The following is a 16,451-nucleotide window of genomic DNA, read 5'->3' as shown; positions in this document are numbered from 1 at the left end:
GGTTTACATCTCATTAAATAAGAACTATTGCATAAGGTCCACTTGACAGGAGAGACCTTTTCTAATGGCACCAAAGCAGCCATGGGTGTAGCTCTAAACAGCTAGACAGAAACACTAGTACATATCGTTCTATTTGGAAGTAAATAATTTTTTGGCGTCTACCATTAAAAAATTGATTTTTTGGTGTTAAAGCCATCAATGATTTATCTATGATCGTGCTGATTAATTTACCATGCCGGAGAAAGGTGTAACACGCCTAAATTATTTCATCATTCCCCGCATGTCAGTGGTAAGATGGCTATTGAATTAACAAGTAGGAAAAGCTCAACAAGGGAAAATGTCTGGAAGTAGAGAACATAAAGAGGCATAAATATAACAAAAATTCTCTGCCATGTTTCTCCATTGTTGCATTCCATATCAAACATAAGATATTCCAAGGTGGCAAGATCTCGTGAATCATAAAGTTGTATATCACAATAAGAATCTAAAATTGCCACTCAAATGAATGCCAGGGTGTCGGTTACATGGTCAACTCCAATTAGATAACAATATTTCAAAAGAAAAACTCCCATTAGATATCAATCAGCAGATCTTAAGTTGTCATAATTATTTCTAGATCAGGATTTAAGCTTATTAAAGCATGGCATCCAACATAAGAAAAAGAAGTTTTGCAGAAAAAAAAATTCCTTACTCCCCAACTAAAAGCAGCATTCTTTCCAAAACATAATATGACTTCTCCAGTTCTAATTGGAGGTCCTTGTGCAATTTTGTGGACAATTATGATATTGCAACAGATAACTGATATCCTAAGGCTGTTAACATGTATCCGTAGGACCAGACCCACACAATGCCAAGAAGTTTATATGTTATCATTAATTTGCTCAGTGGGGTCATAATAAAGAGGGTGGCCAGCTTGATGACAGCCTCGGGCTTCAGATCAAGTCCATCACCATGATTGGTGACTATTTTTAGCTTGTTATCGACCTTTATGGATGCCACTAGCAAAGCTTTCCAATTTCGGATTGTCAAAGAGCTTGATTGCAGCAAAGTTCCTTTCTAAAGATCCCATGGAGTCTTTTTTCTTTTTTCTCTCAGTAAAACACCTTGCCTGAATGGGCCACCAAGAATCCATTGGCTCAAATTCAGAAAGATACTTCATAAAGAAAGTAGTTACAAAAGCTAGCAAAACTTCAAATGTAACCAATCCGACAAAAAAAATCCAAAAATTAATGCACCAATGATACGAGAAGGATGTCCAAGAATACTAGGTTCTAAATCAGCAATTTCGCAATAAGAAGTAATCCACATGAAACCAATGTAAGATGTCAAGGCATCCAAGCACAAGCATATTGATCTATTAACATCACAAGATTCTATTATCCTATCATTCATCCACTTTTTGATAACTGGCAAATTTTTTATGGATGGAAAGAGAAATGATGAGCAAACGATATGGAGTCTCTAAGGGGGACTGGAACCCAAGGTAGGATGTTACACTTTTGAGTGTCCCTTGTCAGCAAGTGTCAGTCCAGTCAAGCACAAGCATATTGATCAATTAACATCACAAGATTCCACAAAATTCCATTATCCTATCATTCATGCATGTTTTGATAACTGGGAAATTTTTTATGGATGGAAAGAGAATGATGAGCAAACGATATGGAGTTTCTATGGGGCAATGGAACCCAAGGCTGGATGTTACACTTTTGAGTGTCCCTTGTCAGCAAATGTCGGTCCAGTTAAAATGGTAACTAGCAAGATACTACTAATCTTTTCATTTGACAGTTATCCTGAGAGACATGTTTATCACCCAATCAAGTACGTGAAGGGGTGATTATATGGAGATCAAGCCACATAGAGGCTATTTCCAACTCCCAATACCTTGTTTAGTTAGTACGTTTAAGATCAACATGGACCTTGAAGATCCCTTATGTCCTCCGGTTATGTGGTAGATAGGTTCCTCTATGGTTTTAAATTTCGGTTCCGGTACCAATTTCGGTTTTGGTCCCAACCGATCGGACGAAATTTAAAACTATGGCTTCCTCATGTCAAACAGTGGGTGAAATTTTTCAACCATTGGCAAAAGTTGCACGAGGTATAAACGCAAATGCCAAAGATTGGTTGAAGCGCTTCTAATTAATGTGTGAAGTTGAACAGAAAATAGAAGCAAACGAAAACTAATTGTCATGCCAAAGCATCCAGTTGGAACTATCAACTTGGAAATCATGAGAGAATTATGTTCAATTGCTTTAAGGATATATTGCTTGATGGTATCTAGATCAATAAATCCTAACCATAGATGGGATAATATGAGTCTAAGACTTCGATGTGCGCCTCATCTAAATATTTGATGGAGCTGATGTCCATGCCAAATATATCCAATCAATGTACTAACTAGGAAAACATGAGGAAATAACAATAATTATGATCTTTCTAGGCAAAATCAGTAACATGTAATAATGAAATAAACATGACTTTTTCCCTTGCACCTACAAATATTCCATAAAAGCTTTTGATCTTCTCCTTTGTTTTTCATGTGCACCGAGCCACTGAATCGCAACAATTCATGGGCAGTGAAATTCAGTGGCAAATTTGTTTTATTGTTTCTAGGAAAATACAGCATAACACATAATAATGAAATAAACATAAATTTTCCCTTGCACCTAATCCAAATATTCTATAACAGCCTTGATCTTCTCCTTTGTTTTTCAAGTGCACTGAGTTCCAACATTCATGGGCAGAAAATTTTGGTGGAAAACCATCTTTATTTTTCATTTTTTTGAAATGGATCTTTATTTTTCATTCACCCCTTTCTTCTTCTATGTTCAAGACAGTTCTGACGGCACATTACAAAATATTCTTTATTTTTATTTTTTTTGAAATGGCAAGATGAATTCATTAAAAAGGAAGGGGACCGAGGTGGGCCTCAACCAAAATTACAAGAAAATAAAACAACAATAACAAGAAAGACAAATCTCAGGGAGGAAGGAAGTAAAATATTCTTTATTTATATTGCTCCATTTTTTTATTTATTTTGAAGAAATGATTCAATAGAAGGAAAGAGGCCACAAAGGCAAATAAAGAATAAGGAAAAAATAAAAAAATAAAAATAAAAACAAAATAACAGCAACTAAAAATATATATTGCATTTCGTGGGAAACCATGACATCATTACATAGAACCCCAAAGTTAACATCATTAAATAGAACCCCGAAGTTACCTGAACTATCACCCTTAAACTAAAGTTTCCTTCTATATGAATATGGAAGAACGAAAATGTAACAAAACTTAGGTATAACAACTCCATCTCTTGAAAATACGAAATAATCTCCATGGAGGAATCTATTTCTTGTTTAACCATAATATTCTATTTACCTATTCTCCAAGCCCTTCAATGTTCAACATTTTTGTACTTCTAGATTCATTTCTCCAAATAATTGTTTGTTTTGTGTTTGGCTGCACAATAAGTCACTAGACATCATGGTAAATATTAAACATTACCCAATGAAATCCAATCACATGCAACGGTGAACTCGAACCCCCTGTTGGGAGTTGGCCCGCAACGTTGGGGCTGGCTAGGCCAACCCAACGTTGTCCTTTCCCGCGGGAGGTGCCCCAAGGAGACCTTCTCGTACTTTGACAACAAGACTACTTTGCTATCAACGTCAAAAATGATGACACAGCATTCATTTCAGAATTCATCCGGATGAACTCATTTCAGAAGTCATCCGGATGCTCACCGCTCTATGAACTAATATCGTTCAGGAGCAAAACTTCACTCAAGAAACCAAAGTGCAATCAAATTAAAATCCATGAGAATCAACCAGACAGATGACTCATGTAAATTTATCGAAATTTAATTTTACTACAAGCCCTAGCACAACTTAGGGTTTTCACTTGCCATATTTCCTTTGTCATTAACAAAACAGTTTCCAGTAAAAATGAGCAATGCAATGGGCCAAAATACCCAACACCTTGAGCCTGAACATTCCTTCTAAGCTTCTAATAAGCTAAATCTTCTACTAAGAAATTTACTACTAAGAAATGCATGGAGATATGATTCTAGGGTATGGAGATCACTAAGCATAGAGCATGGAGAGCATAGAACCGGGATATTATCTATCCATACCTCTACCTATATCTGTACCTCATATTTTGGAATGCCAGCTGCCTGACTCAAAACTCGACTGAGTTGATCTGTCCAGGCAAAAGATGGGTAGCTTGTTGGGTAAAATAAGGTCTGCCTTAACCCAAAAGTTTCCCCCACTAGTTTCCTGAGTCAGCCAGCAATTCAATAAATCCATAAGTTACCATTCATCACATGAAAGAATCCTAATCTTTCTAAACCAACCCAAAGCCAAGAAATTCCCGAAAATCACTTCCGTCCAATGCCCCTGGAAAAGGGGTTTTAAGGCAATCAAACAACTAGGAATCAGCCTTGTACAGGAATGCGCCAGAAGTAGAGATTACTTGAATTGAACAACCTTCACAAATTAAACCAAATGATCTTCTCAAACAGAGATAAAATAACAACAAATTTGATCAATTCAAATCAATGAAGCAGAGAATCCAGAAGCTCCACCGTGAAATTTTATAATAATTCATTAACCAGCCCAAAGTACTCAAAAGCTCCATATGTGAATAAGGAAAAAAAAAACCATAAACGCAAAACCCTTAACAACTAAGTTTACTTCACCATTGGTGTAAGATCAATTTCCACCAATAAGATAATCCCTTCCATTTTCTTTTATTGGTAACTAGCAAATCTCTTTCCCCTTTGATCAAATCCTTAGACAGAAACAGAAGAAAATAAACCTAACACCTCTTCGGAACTCCTAAACTTGTGCAACAACACTACTCTCTAAATGTCTCGGTAGATTAGAAATTGAAATAATTTCATCACTGAATTCTAGGCTACTATTAGCCCTCAAAATGACGGAATTTTACAAAATATATAGAAACTGTTGACATAGAACTAGGAAAGGTCTTTGAAACCAGACAAACATCGCTTAAAAAGATACCTGTATTCAGAGTTTTTTCTCCTAAAGTTATTGCATCAATTTTGAAGAAACCCTTTTTGACTGTTCTGAAAGTGGGCTGCATATGAATTCTTTGGCTGCCAAAATTGTATGTTAAAAGGATTACAACTTACAACTATGATGAGAGAGATGCATGGAAGCAATAGTGGCTTGCGGTGGATTCTGCAGTGGCAAGACATTTGTGACATTGTAGGCATGACATCGTAGTCACAATTCTTACGGTGACACAGCCATGGTGGAGGCTTTGGCAATTATGGTAGCAGCACCATCACGGTGATAGAGGGGTGGCAACAATGGACACAGAAGAAATGGTATGGGAAGACGATTGAGTAAAAGGTCTCACTTAAAAACCTCTATCTAGTGTTATATTTTTTAGGCAACGCTACTATTTAATTGTTTCTAAGGAAAAAGCTGAAAACATAGTTAAACTCTTAACGAGAAACATAAGGGGATTGTCTTTGGGTATGATTCATGATCCCCATAGAATTAGTCTAAACCCCTGATGGTGGATAATGGAGAGATTGGAGAGGAAGCTTGGTGGATGGAAGAAAGGTTATTTATCGTTAGGGAAGGGATGAGGAAGGAAGAAGGCTTAACCATTTGGTGAAGTGGGATGCAGTGTGAAATTCCAAACAAGGAGGGGGTTTGGGACTCAGAAATTTGAAAATTAGAAATAAAGCGTCCTTGAGGAAATGACTTTGAAGGTTTCGGAAAAAAAGGATGCCTTGTGGATGAAGATTTTATTTTGACAATATGGGGAGGGTGGGACCGGTGGGAATGTAAAGAATTAGGTTGTGAGAGAAAGTCAAGGGGCTGACAATCTATACGTCAGGTCACCGTAGAGGGTTACATTTTAAGGTGGGTTCAGTTAGCGTGGTAGGTGCTAAGGTTTTGGGTAGACTTATAATTAGCCAGTCATCCTCTGTGTCATGCTTTCTCTACCTCTTTAGGTTAGCTAGGGATAAAAAAGACTAGAAGATCATAGTGTTATTAGAGAGCGGGAGAAAGACAGTATGTGATGGGGCTGCATCAAGATGAGTTTGATTGTTTGCGTATTTTTTTTACGTTTTGAGGGATAGTATTACTTCTATGGTGAAAGTCTACTAAAGTGACTGGACAATAGAGGCGCATGGTGCTTATTCGCTTAAATCATTTTACAGCTCTCTTTGTGGTGTAAGGAGAACCAAAGATTTGGAGTACCCAAGTCCCACCAAGAATCCAAGGCTTCTATTAGATGGCGGTTTCGAACATCATCAACGCTACTGATTTGTTGAAGAGAGAAAATTCCTTAATAGATGTGTGATATGGAAACATACGAAGGAGATTGTGAATTGTATTTTTATTCATCTTTCAATGATTAGACATATTTGGGCCATTGTCCTCGAATGGTTCTAGGTGGCATGGGTTCTGGAAGCCATAGGAGGCTCTCTTACAAGATTAATGGTGTAAGCACCATGGAGATAGAGATAAAACCCTTTGGGTCCTACACCTGCCTCCATTCATGGTGGCACCCTTTGAAGTATACTGGCTCTCCTTTTAGCAAGATAGTTCTCGAGATAAAAGAACTTGTTGGTCAGCTGGCCCTGGTGAGAAAGAATTAAACGGGGTGACAACACAAGACTTCTTTCGGGAGTGGGGAAATTCTAGTAGGGAGAATCATCAAGGTTAGAAAACAAGCAAAGTGGTTCCGCTGCCTCCTCATATTATATAGTTGAACTTCGATGGTTGTTCATTGGGGAATCTGAGTCTTACTGGGAGTAGTTTTGGGCTTTTGAGCCCTTAAGCATCAAAAATTCGATTGACGATTACGCTATGGCCTCCTCGGAAGTTTGCACTTTTTCCCATAAGAAGTTGGAAGTGACACAATGGGAAGAATGTGGTTCAATGAATGGAATCGGGTGGATGAGAGAGATTGTAACCTCATTAGTTTCTCCTTGACATAATGGATATCTTTTGAGGAGCATAAAACATAATACTCTTCCAATATATGTGTTATTCGCAAGGCTCAAATGTTGGTATCGGTCGATGGCCGACCAAAGGCCAAAACGATACGTATTGCCCATATTGGCAATACGCTTGTGAATCAGGTGATCTGAATTCTCACGGTCCCAAAAATAGTGTGACACACAGGCTTGTGAATCAGGTGATACGAATTCTCATGGTCCCAAAAAGTGAGTGATACAATACACAATGTATCATCAATGTCTTACGTTAACTTTTATTTTTGCTTTAACTAAAAATTATAACATGAATGATGTTAGCCTAGATGTGGGTGATGTTCACATTAATTTGTAGTCCATCATCCATTACACATGGCTCATTACCCAAGCCCAAATACCCATCACTCAACCCTTTTAAATTCCCTTATATCTTATTGACCCCACCACTTATTCCTCTCTGCCCACTCTTGAATCCCTTTCTATTTTATCATATTGGCTAGCCTTTGGCCCCACCACTTATCCTAAAGAAGCCCTCCCAAAAACCCAAGTTTTGTGAAATCATAATGGGAAGCCCCCTCTTGCATCAAGGAACCCCCCCTACCTCTCTCTCCTCTTATCTTCTCCTCTCTTTTCTCTCCTAACTTTCTTATTTCTCCTCCTCCTCTCTCTCCTTTCTCACATCCTTCTCATTTCTCCTCCTCCCCTCCGGTCGGGTTCATAAGCAGCCCCCTTCTTCCCCCATCTTTTTCCTTTCTTGATCTTAATTCCTTTCATTTTTTGAAATGGTCAACAAAACTCTTAATTCCTTTCAATGCTTTCATGATCTTAATTTATTTCTTGATCTTGGTTCCTTTCTTAATCATGATTTATGTCTCTCCCTCCCTTCCCCTCTCTCTCTCTCCCTCCCTCCCCCTCTCTCTCTCACCTAATGTGAACAATCTTTTTTTCCTCTCTCCGGTTTGCTCTCTACCCCCTCTCAGGCACCACTTATAGTTGCAAGCATGGTTTCAAATTTCGGTTTCGGAATGCATTTCGGTCCTCACCGAAACCAAAATTTCGGCCGAAATTTTGAAATTTTGAACGAAATCTGACGAAATGAATTAAAATAATATTTTATCTCGTACAAAATTTCAGCCGAAATTACTGAAAATTCGGTAATTTTGGCCAAAATTTTGGGAAAATATTAAATAATGAATAAAATTGAGATTTTTGGGTGAAATTCCTTAAATTTCAGACATAATTTCAGGAAAATGAATTTTTGTACCATTTTGGGTATACCCTATTTCAGTTTCGGTCTTGACCGAAACCCGAAATTTCAGATTTCGGTCAAAATTTAAAACCATGGTTGTAAGACAAGAGCACGAAGCTCGGCACGCCCTCTCAAGTATTGATTCCGTTTCTCCTTTAGTTTTTGTAACCTATTTCTCCCACAATCTCACACTATAAACATTCCCCATTCTTTTCTACAATCAACCCTCTCCTATCAGTTTTTACACCCCGATTCAACCCAATCAGACCTACCCTTGTGATGCACTGCATCCCTTAGCGCATCGACTTTCCATTCACTGCATTAGCTTGGTGTTAGGTTAGTGTTCTTTTTAGTCAATAACTGCTTTGTAATTGTCCTTTTTAGTCATTTTACATTTCAGTGTTAAGTTGGTTACATTTCAGTTCATTTTTAGTTAGTTCTTAGATTGTTTAGTTTGGAGATTGTTGGTGTTTTGGAGAGAGAGAGCCTGGGGCTCTTCTCGTTCATTGTATCTTTTCTTTTGAAAAGAGTGGAATTGTAGACTGGTATTTCAGTCTTTTCCCTCTGTTTTCTATCGTAGATCTCCTTGAATGCAACAGGTCATTCAATATCGGAAACTGAAAGCTATACCTATAAAGGAGTCTTCCTTGGTTTTCGTGGAATACATTCAAAATCCACTCATTGACAAAGTTTATGTTCCGGATTTGATAAATCGGTAAGATGTTCTGCTTCTCTTCTAAAGCACTGGAAGATTGTTGTATGAAACCAGATCTGCATCATCATCTTGAAGTAAAGGAGCAAACTCATTCAAATTTGAGGCTGAATTGCTCTTGCAATTGCCCTGGCCACAAATTCTGCTACAGAAGATTTATCATGATTGTAATGCTATGAGTTTGTTATTCAACTGAGAATTCCAACAAAAGTTTATCTTAGGAAGTTTCAGTTCTGCAACTTAAAGTTACTGTTAGTAGCAGATTCACACAGACATTGGTCGTATATTCACTGGATCTAGCTTCCAACAGTCATATTTGGTTGTTCCAGGGGACAGTAGCACATGATTTCTATGCGTCTCGAAGTTTGATGATAAATTGTGGCTGTCACTAGAGTAAATCTGCTGGGAGTAAATCTGCTACAAGCAGTCTTAAAATGAGCTATGAGAACATCAGAAGTGGAACTGTTTGGTACCAAAAAATGGATAGATCTATTGATTCTTAGATCTTCAAGCTAGAAGGACTGTTATTGCAGACACGAACCAGATTTGAGCTATTTTCGTTGGAGCACAATTTAGTGGACTGTGTGAGGTTTTCTCTTTCTTTCTTTTTTCTTTTTTTTCCTGAAATGGCAAGTGAACTGTTTGAGGTTAACTGTAAATGTTAGGAACATCTGTGATTAGAAACCGACAAGACTTCTTGTTTTGGAACCTACATACCGAGAGTTCCTACATATTTGTAGTTCAGAACTCTTCAGCATTAGAGTTTCAATACTGCACAGAGTTGAACTGAGGATTGTCATTTACAATACTCTTAAAGTCCAGATCAAACAGTTTCTATAAATGGATCAGCTTCTAGAGAGATTGTTCTTGATAGAATACAAATCCATTCTGTGTGGAATCAAGCAGAATTCATGACTGGTCATCCCATACCAGTTGTATCCAAATGGAATGGATGATAGTTCAGAACTCTCTGAACTTGTGAATGTCATTGCTCATTGCAGCTATATTTGGAGGTAGAATAAGGTAAGATCTGAACCAGTTCAGATCTTGAACTCAAATGTCAATCGTATTCAAATTTCAATCTGAAATTGCATAGCTCTGGAAGTCTAGCAGGCTTTCCAATGATTGATTTTTGGCTTCCGCAGCATCACCTAAATAACCTTGTCACCCATACACCCTTCCCTGAACCTTTTATCACCCCCTTATTTCCTTGCCCCATCAGTAGTGTTTGGCCTAAGTTAGGCATTTTCTTTACACATTTGGATTTTCGAGAATAGATTTGACTGAGATCGGTTTTTTTATTCATTAGATAGCTATTTTCTCTTTTGAAAATAATATATTGTTGAACACGATTTGGATGAATTTAATTTCTTTGATGGTTGAACTCTTAAGCTTAGCATTTCTTTGAAAATCATTGATGTATTTGATTTTTATTTTTATTTTGAAAATGGTAGGGAACAATATTAAAAGAAGAAAGACCGAGATGGTCAATACAAAGGAAAATAAAGAGCAAATACATCACAAACTAATACGAAAATTTGTCGAGGGGGAAGGGAATCAAACAACGCTAGAGATTCTTTAGAGACTCCTTCTCTAGCAAGGGAATCCATCACTTTGTTTACACATCGACGGAGATGTTGAAAGACTACTGAATAAGATCTCACCCAGTCAAACATCTCATCAAACAACCTATCAAATCTCCAAGGCAGTTTTTGAGACCTCATTAGCCACCGTATTACAATTTAAAGAATCCCCTCTACCTCCACGTTGGTTATCAAATCCCCATGTATTTGATTATTTATGATCTGTTTATGCTGATTTGGGAATGCATGCTGTTGTTTCATGTGAGTTAAAACCCACACATTGCTCCTAAATTACCAAAAAGCTATCTGTGAACCTATAGGTTTGCATCAAATTTGGTATCAAAGCCCATATCTTAGATTCCTTGTCAGATCAATTCCCCGTTCCTTTGATACCATTTATGATCTTTCTTTTTCTATTTTCTTCATCCTTAGTTTATTAACTATGGTTTTCTAAATTTTTTCGTTTTTATATTTCCCTTTTAATTTATACAGTGTGAACATAATGTTATACATCTCTGTAACCTTTGTAAAATGGAAACTGTGTGAATCTATAAACTGATTTTAGAAAGCTGACAAACTGAACAATATCGTGCAATCGGATTTTCGTCGGGATCTAATCAAAGGATCCATGCGCGCTCAAAGACGTAAAACAGTGACTTGGGAAATGTTTCAAACAAATGTGCATTCCCCGCTTTTTTTGGACAGAATAGACAAAACATTTTTTTTCTCTTTTGATATCTCCGGAATGATAAATCCACTTTTTAGGAATTGGATAGGAAAGGATCCGCAACTCAAAACCTCAGATTCTGAGGAGGAAGAGGCAAAAGAAAAAGAGAAAAAAAAGAAAGAGCAAAAAGAGGAGAATGAACGGATAGCAATATCAGAAACTTGGGATACTATTATATTTGCTCAAGCAATAAGAGGTTCTATGTTACAAATCAAAGCAAATTGAACTTAGCCACTAGAACAAACTGAACTAACAAATTGGAGCGAACCAATGAATTATACAAAGAAAGTAGCAAACAGAAAACCTGAAGCAAACTGTCGAACCAGGTAGATTAGGCTAATACAACTCGAGGTATATGCCTAACAGAATAAAATCACTTTCATCCTGGTGAAAATCCAAATGCATTGGTGCTTTTCTGAATGATGAGAAACATTTATTAGCCTATTCAAAATTTCACCTTTGAAACAAAAAACACCAAACTTGTTATGCCATTTTTAAGTCAAGCAGGGTAACAATCCATGATCAATGATAAACACATGTCACGACAGACCTGAGGCCATACATTAAAGGTGCAATGAAAAACACTACATAGCAGTACCAAGAATCAAAAACATCATATCCAAGCAAACAAATCAGGAAACACGATTAACACTTAGATAAGCACAACTAAACAAAAGTCTAAAAATAGAGAAGGGTCTCACAAGATTAATCTTGAACAAAAAGGTGTCAGCTTACTTCTGTTATGGAATTCCGATAAGAAAAATACAACTCAAGTAAATGTTAACCAAAAACTAAATGGTCGCCATCTAGTATTGCCATAAACCTTTTTCCTTTCAAAACATTAATCTTTCCATTTCCATGTATCATGCTATAAGAAGTAGAATTTCATTTTTAAAGACCAGTTCTTCTACCAAATAGATGAGCATCCAATAAAGAACCAAACCTAATAAGCCCAATATATCACTAACTCAACAAGAAAAAAAACAGAAAAAATACCCCCAAAATTATCTCAAGCAAGAATTCAAAAACCTCTTAAAGAACAAAACAAGAAAAATAATAATAAAATTCACAAACCTCTCTCTTATCCAAAACCCTAATCACAAACTCTCACAAAAACAAATCCCCCTTTAACTAAACCAAACAAAAGACCACATCACAAATATCAACAAAACCCCAAAAAACAAAACACCCATTACCAAAATCAGAATATTATACCAAAAACCCATAATAACAGTCATAACAGCTTAAGTGCTTAACCCACAGATACCCAGAAATCCAAAGAGGGCTAGAAAAAGAAACAAGAAAACCCATAAACAACAAAGTGCCAACAAACCCAACATCCCCAATCAATCAAATACAATCAGAACACTATACCAAAAACCCATAAAACCACTCAAACAGATTAACCAACATAGACCCAGAAACCCAATAAGGGGAGAAAGAAACAAGAAAACCCGTAAACAACAAAAAGCCAACAAACCCAGTAACATAAATCAATCACATATATAGGAAAAAATACAAAACAAATATAGGAAAAAAAATAAAGAAGAGAATCACATACTGCAGGAAAACGGGTATCGAGCTTCTTCCTCATGGCGTTAGAATCTGGTCATTATCACAAATCTTTCTTCTTTTTTCACGTTTTTTATTGATTTTGCCTTCAATTTAGCGGAGATTTTGATTCTTCCGTTTCAACTGCACGATTCCGTTATTTTGTTATTTGACTGATCCACTATCAATGGATTGGATCAAATTGTGGGGCCCATTGATGACATTGTGGGCCCATTTGGATTGGATGAGTGTTACTTTCTTTAGAAGATTTGGATCGATGAGGTAATCTTATGACTATACTTGAATATGTTGTGAAATGTCAATCTAGAGTTCTCTAGTTGATTTTATATGGCGTAAGCCCTTATAGTCCTGTATTTTCCAAAAAGTAGTGTATGGACCACATCATAAGATATCCAAACTGTCGGGACACAATGTAAATAAGTTGTGCACAAAAAATCATTTCTATATGAATGTCCCAACTCTCGGATCTATACAGGAACTGCATATTATGGAAACCTCAACCTCTATAGATTGGAGGGCTAGGGTCCTTTGGAAATGATTTTTGGAGCACAGCCTATTTACGTTGTGGTCCATTACATGGACGGTTTAGATCATCCTATGATGTCGTTTGTAGAGTACTTTTTGAAAAATATGGTTCTGTTTAAGGGGCTCACACCGTGTGAAAACTCCACCAAAAAGAATACTGGAAGTTTTATGTGATTGGACAATGGCGGGCAAAAATGATAAAAGGGTTTTCAGTGTGATGACAAGATTACATCATATGTCCACAGCCAGGACCTTATATAATAGCCCAACCCTAATTTTAGGGACTTACTAGGGACCATCGTAAAAGGCATTTCACGGGCCCAAGTGTTGCATGAGAGAGAGGCCACATAAACGATCACTTTTTCGAACAGATTTTGTCTTATTCATTTAATTCATCTGAGGTGGCTGTGCTCTCATGCAACAGTTGGGCCCGTGAAATGCCTTCTCCTATGGTCCCTAGCAAATCCCCTCATTTTGTTTTGAAAGTTTTTCCCCAAAAAAATGAATATTTTAAGGGATTTGCAAGGGACCATTGCAGAAGGCATTTCTCGAACCGGCTATTTCATGAGAGAACACCCGCATAGGCTCTGATTTTGGCTTAATCATTTAATTTATCTGAGGTGGCCCCGATCGAATGGTAATCAACTAGGGATACTGAACTAGGTAAGGCTGCTCCTTTCCCCACTCAGCGCTGCTCCTAACCTGCAAAAGCGGTTATTCTTATTATTAGTGAATCATTGCCCTCGGCTCGTCTCTACTTTGATTCAAAAGGTAACCGACGGTTCTCGACTTTCTCCGGTTTCTGCTACCGTAACCATTTGTCACTCCGATTACTTCATCCCTAAACCCTTTTGTATTATTTCAATAGCGGTATACAGAGGGGGAGGTCATAAGCGTCCATACCATAAAATTGATTTTCGATGGAATGCTCTCTCATGCAACAGCCGGTTCGAGAAATGAATTCTACGATGGTCCCTAACAAATCACATATTTTAATATTATAAACATGGATTTGATAGGGAGATGGTCACTAGCAAATCCCTTATAAAAATACTCCTACTTGTCTGGGTGGTAGGTCCTTGCCTGTAATTGTGACTGCTCTTGTCGTGTGGATGGCCCGACGAAGTTTCCAACCTCATTTTAGACTAGTTTAGCTCTTTCAAGACTGCTTCTCAGTGTTTGAGTGATGGCATTAGCAAGTCCCATATTAAAATGAAAATTTGGGCTTTGATTTTCTTAAGTTTCTTGACTACATAATTATACATATCAGTACTTTCCTGTCTCTGCTGTGCTTCTCCTAGCTACTGCAACCAGGGACGGAGCCAGGACTTTGGTCCATGGGCAGAATGGTTGTTATAGCCACACTTTTACACTTTATGTTTTGATAGGTAGGGCCCACCATCTCACCTAACCAGTGCATTAGGTGGAGCCCACAATTTACACCTCATATTTTGATGTGGTGGAGCCTGCTATTTACGGGTTCTAATGGGTGGGGCCCACTATTTTACATCCATACATAACATGGCCCAAGAAGGCCAGAGATTTAATACATTCGAAAACCCCAAAAAATGGATTGCTTTCTACTTTGAGATCCCAATAACTCCCGGAGATTTTATGTAATGCGCACGTGAAGTTCAATGCTTTACAAGTGCCCAAAAATGGATCGCTACCTAATTTGGAAATCCCAATAATTCCCTAGATTTTATGCTACGTGCACACGAAGTTCAATGTTTTACGAGTACTATGTGGCACACTTGACAGGATGATCTAAAGTGTTCATTTGTTGGGTCACAGAACATAAATCCATCTCCATAGGATAATCCTAACCCTCGATCTAATGAGGTTTCTACAAAGGGCAATCCCGGTGTAGACCGGAGGGTTAGGATCATCCTATGAAGATTATTTATGAGATGCGGTCTATTTACATTGTGGCCCAACAAATGAATAGTTTGGATCATCCTATGGAGTGGGCATCTGGTACTTTTTTGAAAAATACTAGACTTCAAGTGCACACAACATATGTTGCTTACTAGAGAGAGAGAGAGAGAGAGTAGGGTTGCCACTTAGGTCAGGTTTTCCAGGACTCTGCCCTACCCAAGAAACTATCTCTGGTCTGGTCGGGCTGGTTCTTCTTTTTTTTTAAAGCCCAAGAGCAATAATCTACTACTACTGAGCAAATTGATTTCAAAATTAATGGGTTATGATTTTGAAAATCATTTATGAGAAAGGAAAGGAAAACGTGTCGCCTGTGATTCATTAAGGATGCTGCTCAATTGTGTATAATTTCTCAATTCACAGTATATATTTTTTGCTGAGCCTAGGGTTGAATGGGGGCAAGACTTGGATGTCTCCAAATTAAAGCTTCAAGCTACTTAAATTTGGACTAATATATCTATGGATTTCATAGATGGCTCGCCAAAATCTCGTGAGCGTACTAATATTATGGTGGTAGTAGATTGGCTATCCAAATAGGCTCACTGTGTAGCTCTATCTCACTCGTATACTGCTGCTATTGTTGCCCAAGCCTATGTAGATGATGTTGCTAAACTTCATGGTATGCCAAAAATGCTGGTGTCCAATAGAGACCCGGTGTTTGTTAGCCAATCTAGGCACAAATTCTTCGAGTTGCGAGGAACAAAGTTGAAGATGAGTACTACCTTCCATCCTCAAAACGGATGGTAAAATAGAGGTGCTTAATATATGCTATATCTTCGTTGTTTCAATGGAACTCAACCAAAGCAATGATCCAAATGGTTATCTTGGGCAGAATGGATGTACAACACCACTTATCACACAGACATTAAAAATGTCTCTCTTTGAAGTTACATATGGTCGACCTCCTCCGGTTGTGCAAGCTTACAAGAAAAGGAATGAATGGAATTCTGAGGTTGGAGACTGATGTACTTTAGATTATAACCCTATTGTCGAACAATTGCAGCAATTGGGTTGAATCTCAATCTCAGTCCTAAGTAATATGGATCATTTTAGGCAAGGTTTTAAATTTCGGCATGAATTTCGGTTCTATACGAAACCGAAATTTCCGCCGAAATTCAGTAGAAAGGCATGGTACGTCCGTGGTTTTAAATTTTGACCGAAATCCAAAA

General features: G+C 37.6%; 1 protein-coding gene across 1 annotated transcript in view; it reads right to left on the bottom strand.

Annotated features, from left to right (window-relative positions):
* The window catches only part of LOC143892804 (uncharacterized), a 57,765-nt gene extending 44,646 nt beyond the window's left edge, over window positions 1-13,119 (bottom strand). The window contains exon 1 of the mRNA XM_077397713.1: window positions 12,812-13,119. Within this exon, the coding sequence (XP_077253828.1) occupies window positions 12,812-12,844 (33 nt within the window). The 5' untranslated portion in view covers window positions 12,845-13,119. The remainder of the gene's footprint in view (window positions 1-12,811) is intronic.
* Window positions 13,120-16,451: the final 3,332 nt, after the last annotated feature.

This window comes from Tasmannia lanceolata, unplaced genomic scaffold, assembly GCF_043159265.1.
Source record: "Tasmannia lanceolata isolate RefF3 unplaced genomic scaffold, GAP_Taslan_0.1 ptg000002l, whole genome shotgun sequence".
Classification (NCBI taxonomy): Eukaryota; Viridiplantae; Streptophyta; class Magnoliopsida; order Canellales; family Winteraceae; genus Tasmannia; species Tasmannia lanceolata.
The sequence above is the reverse complement of the archived record's forward strand: the minus strand, read 5'-3'. Positions and strand labels throughout refer to the sequence as shown.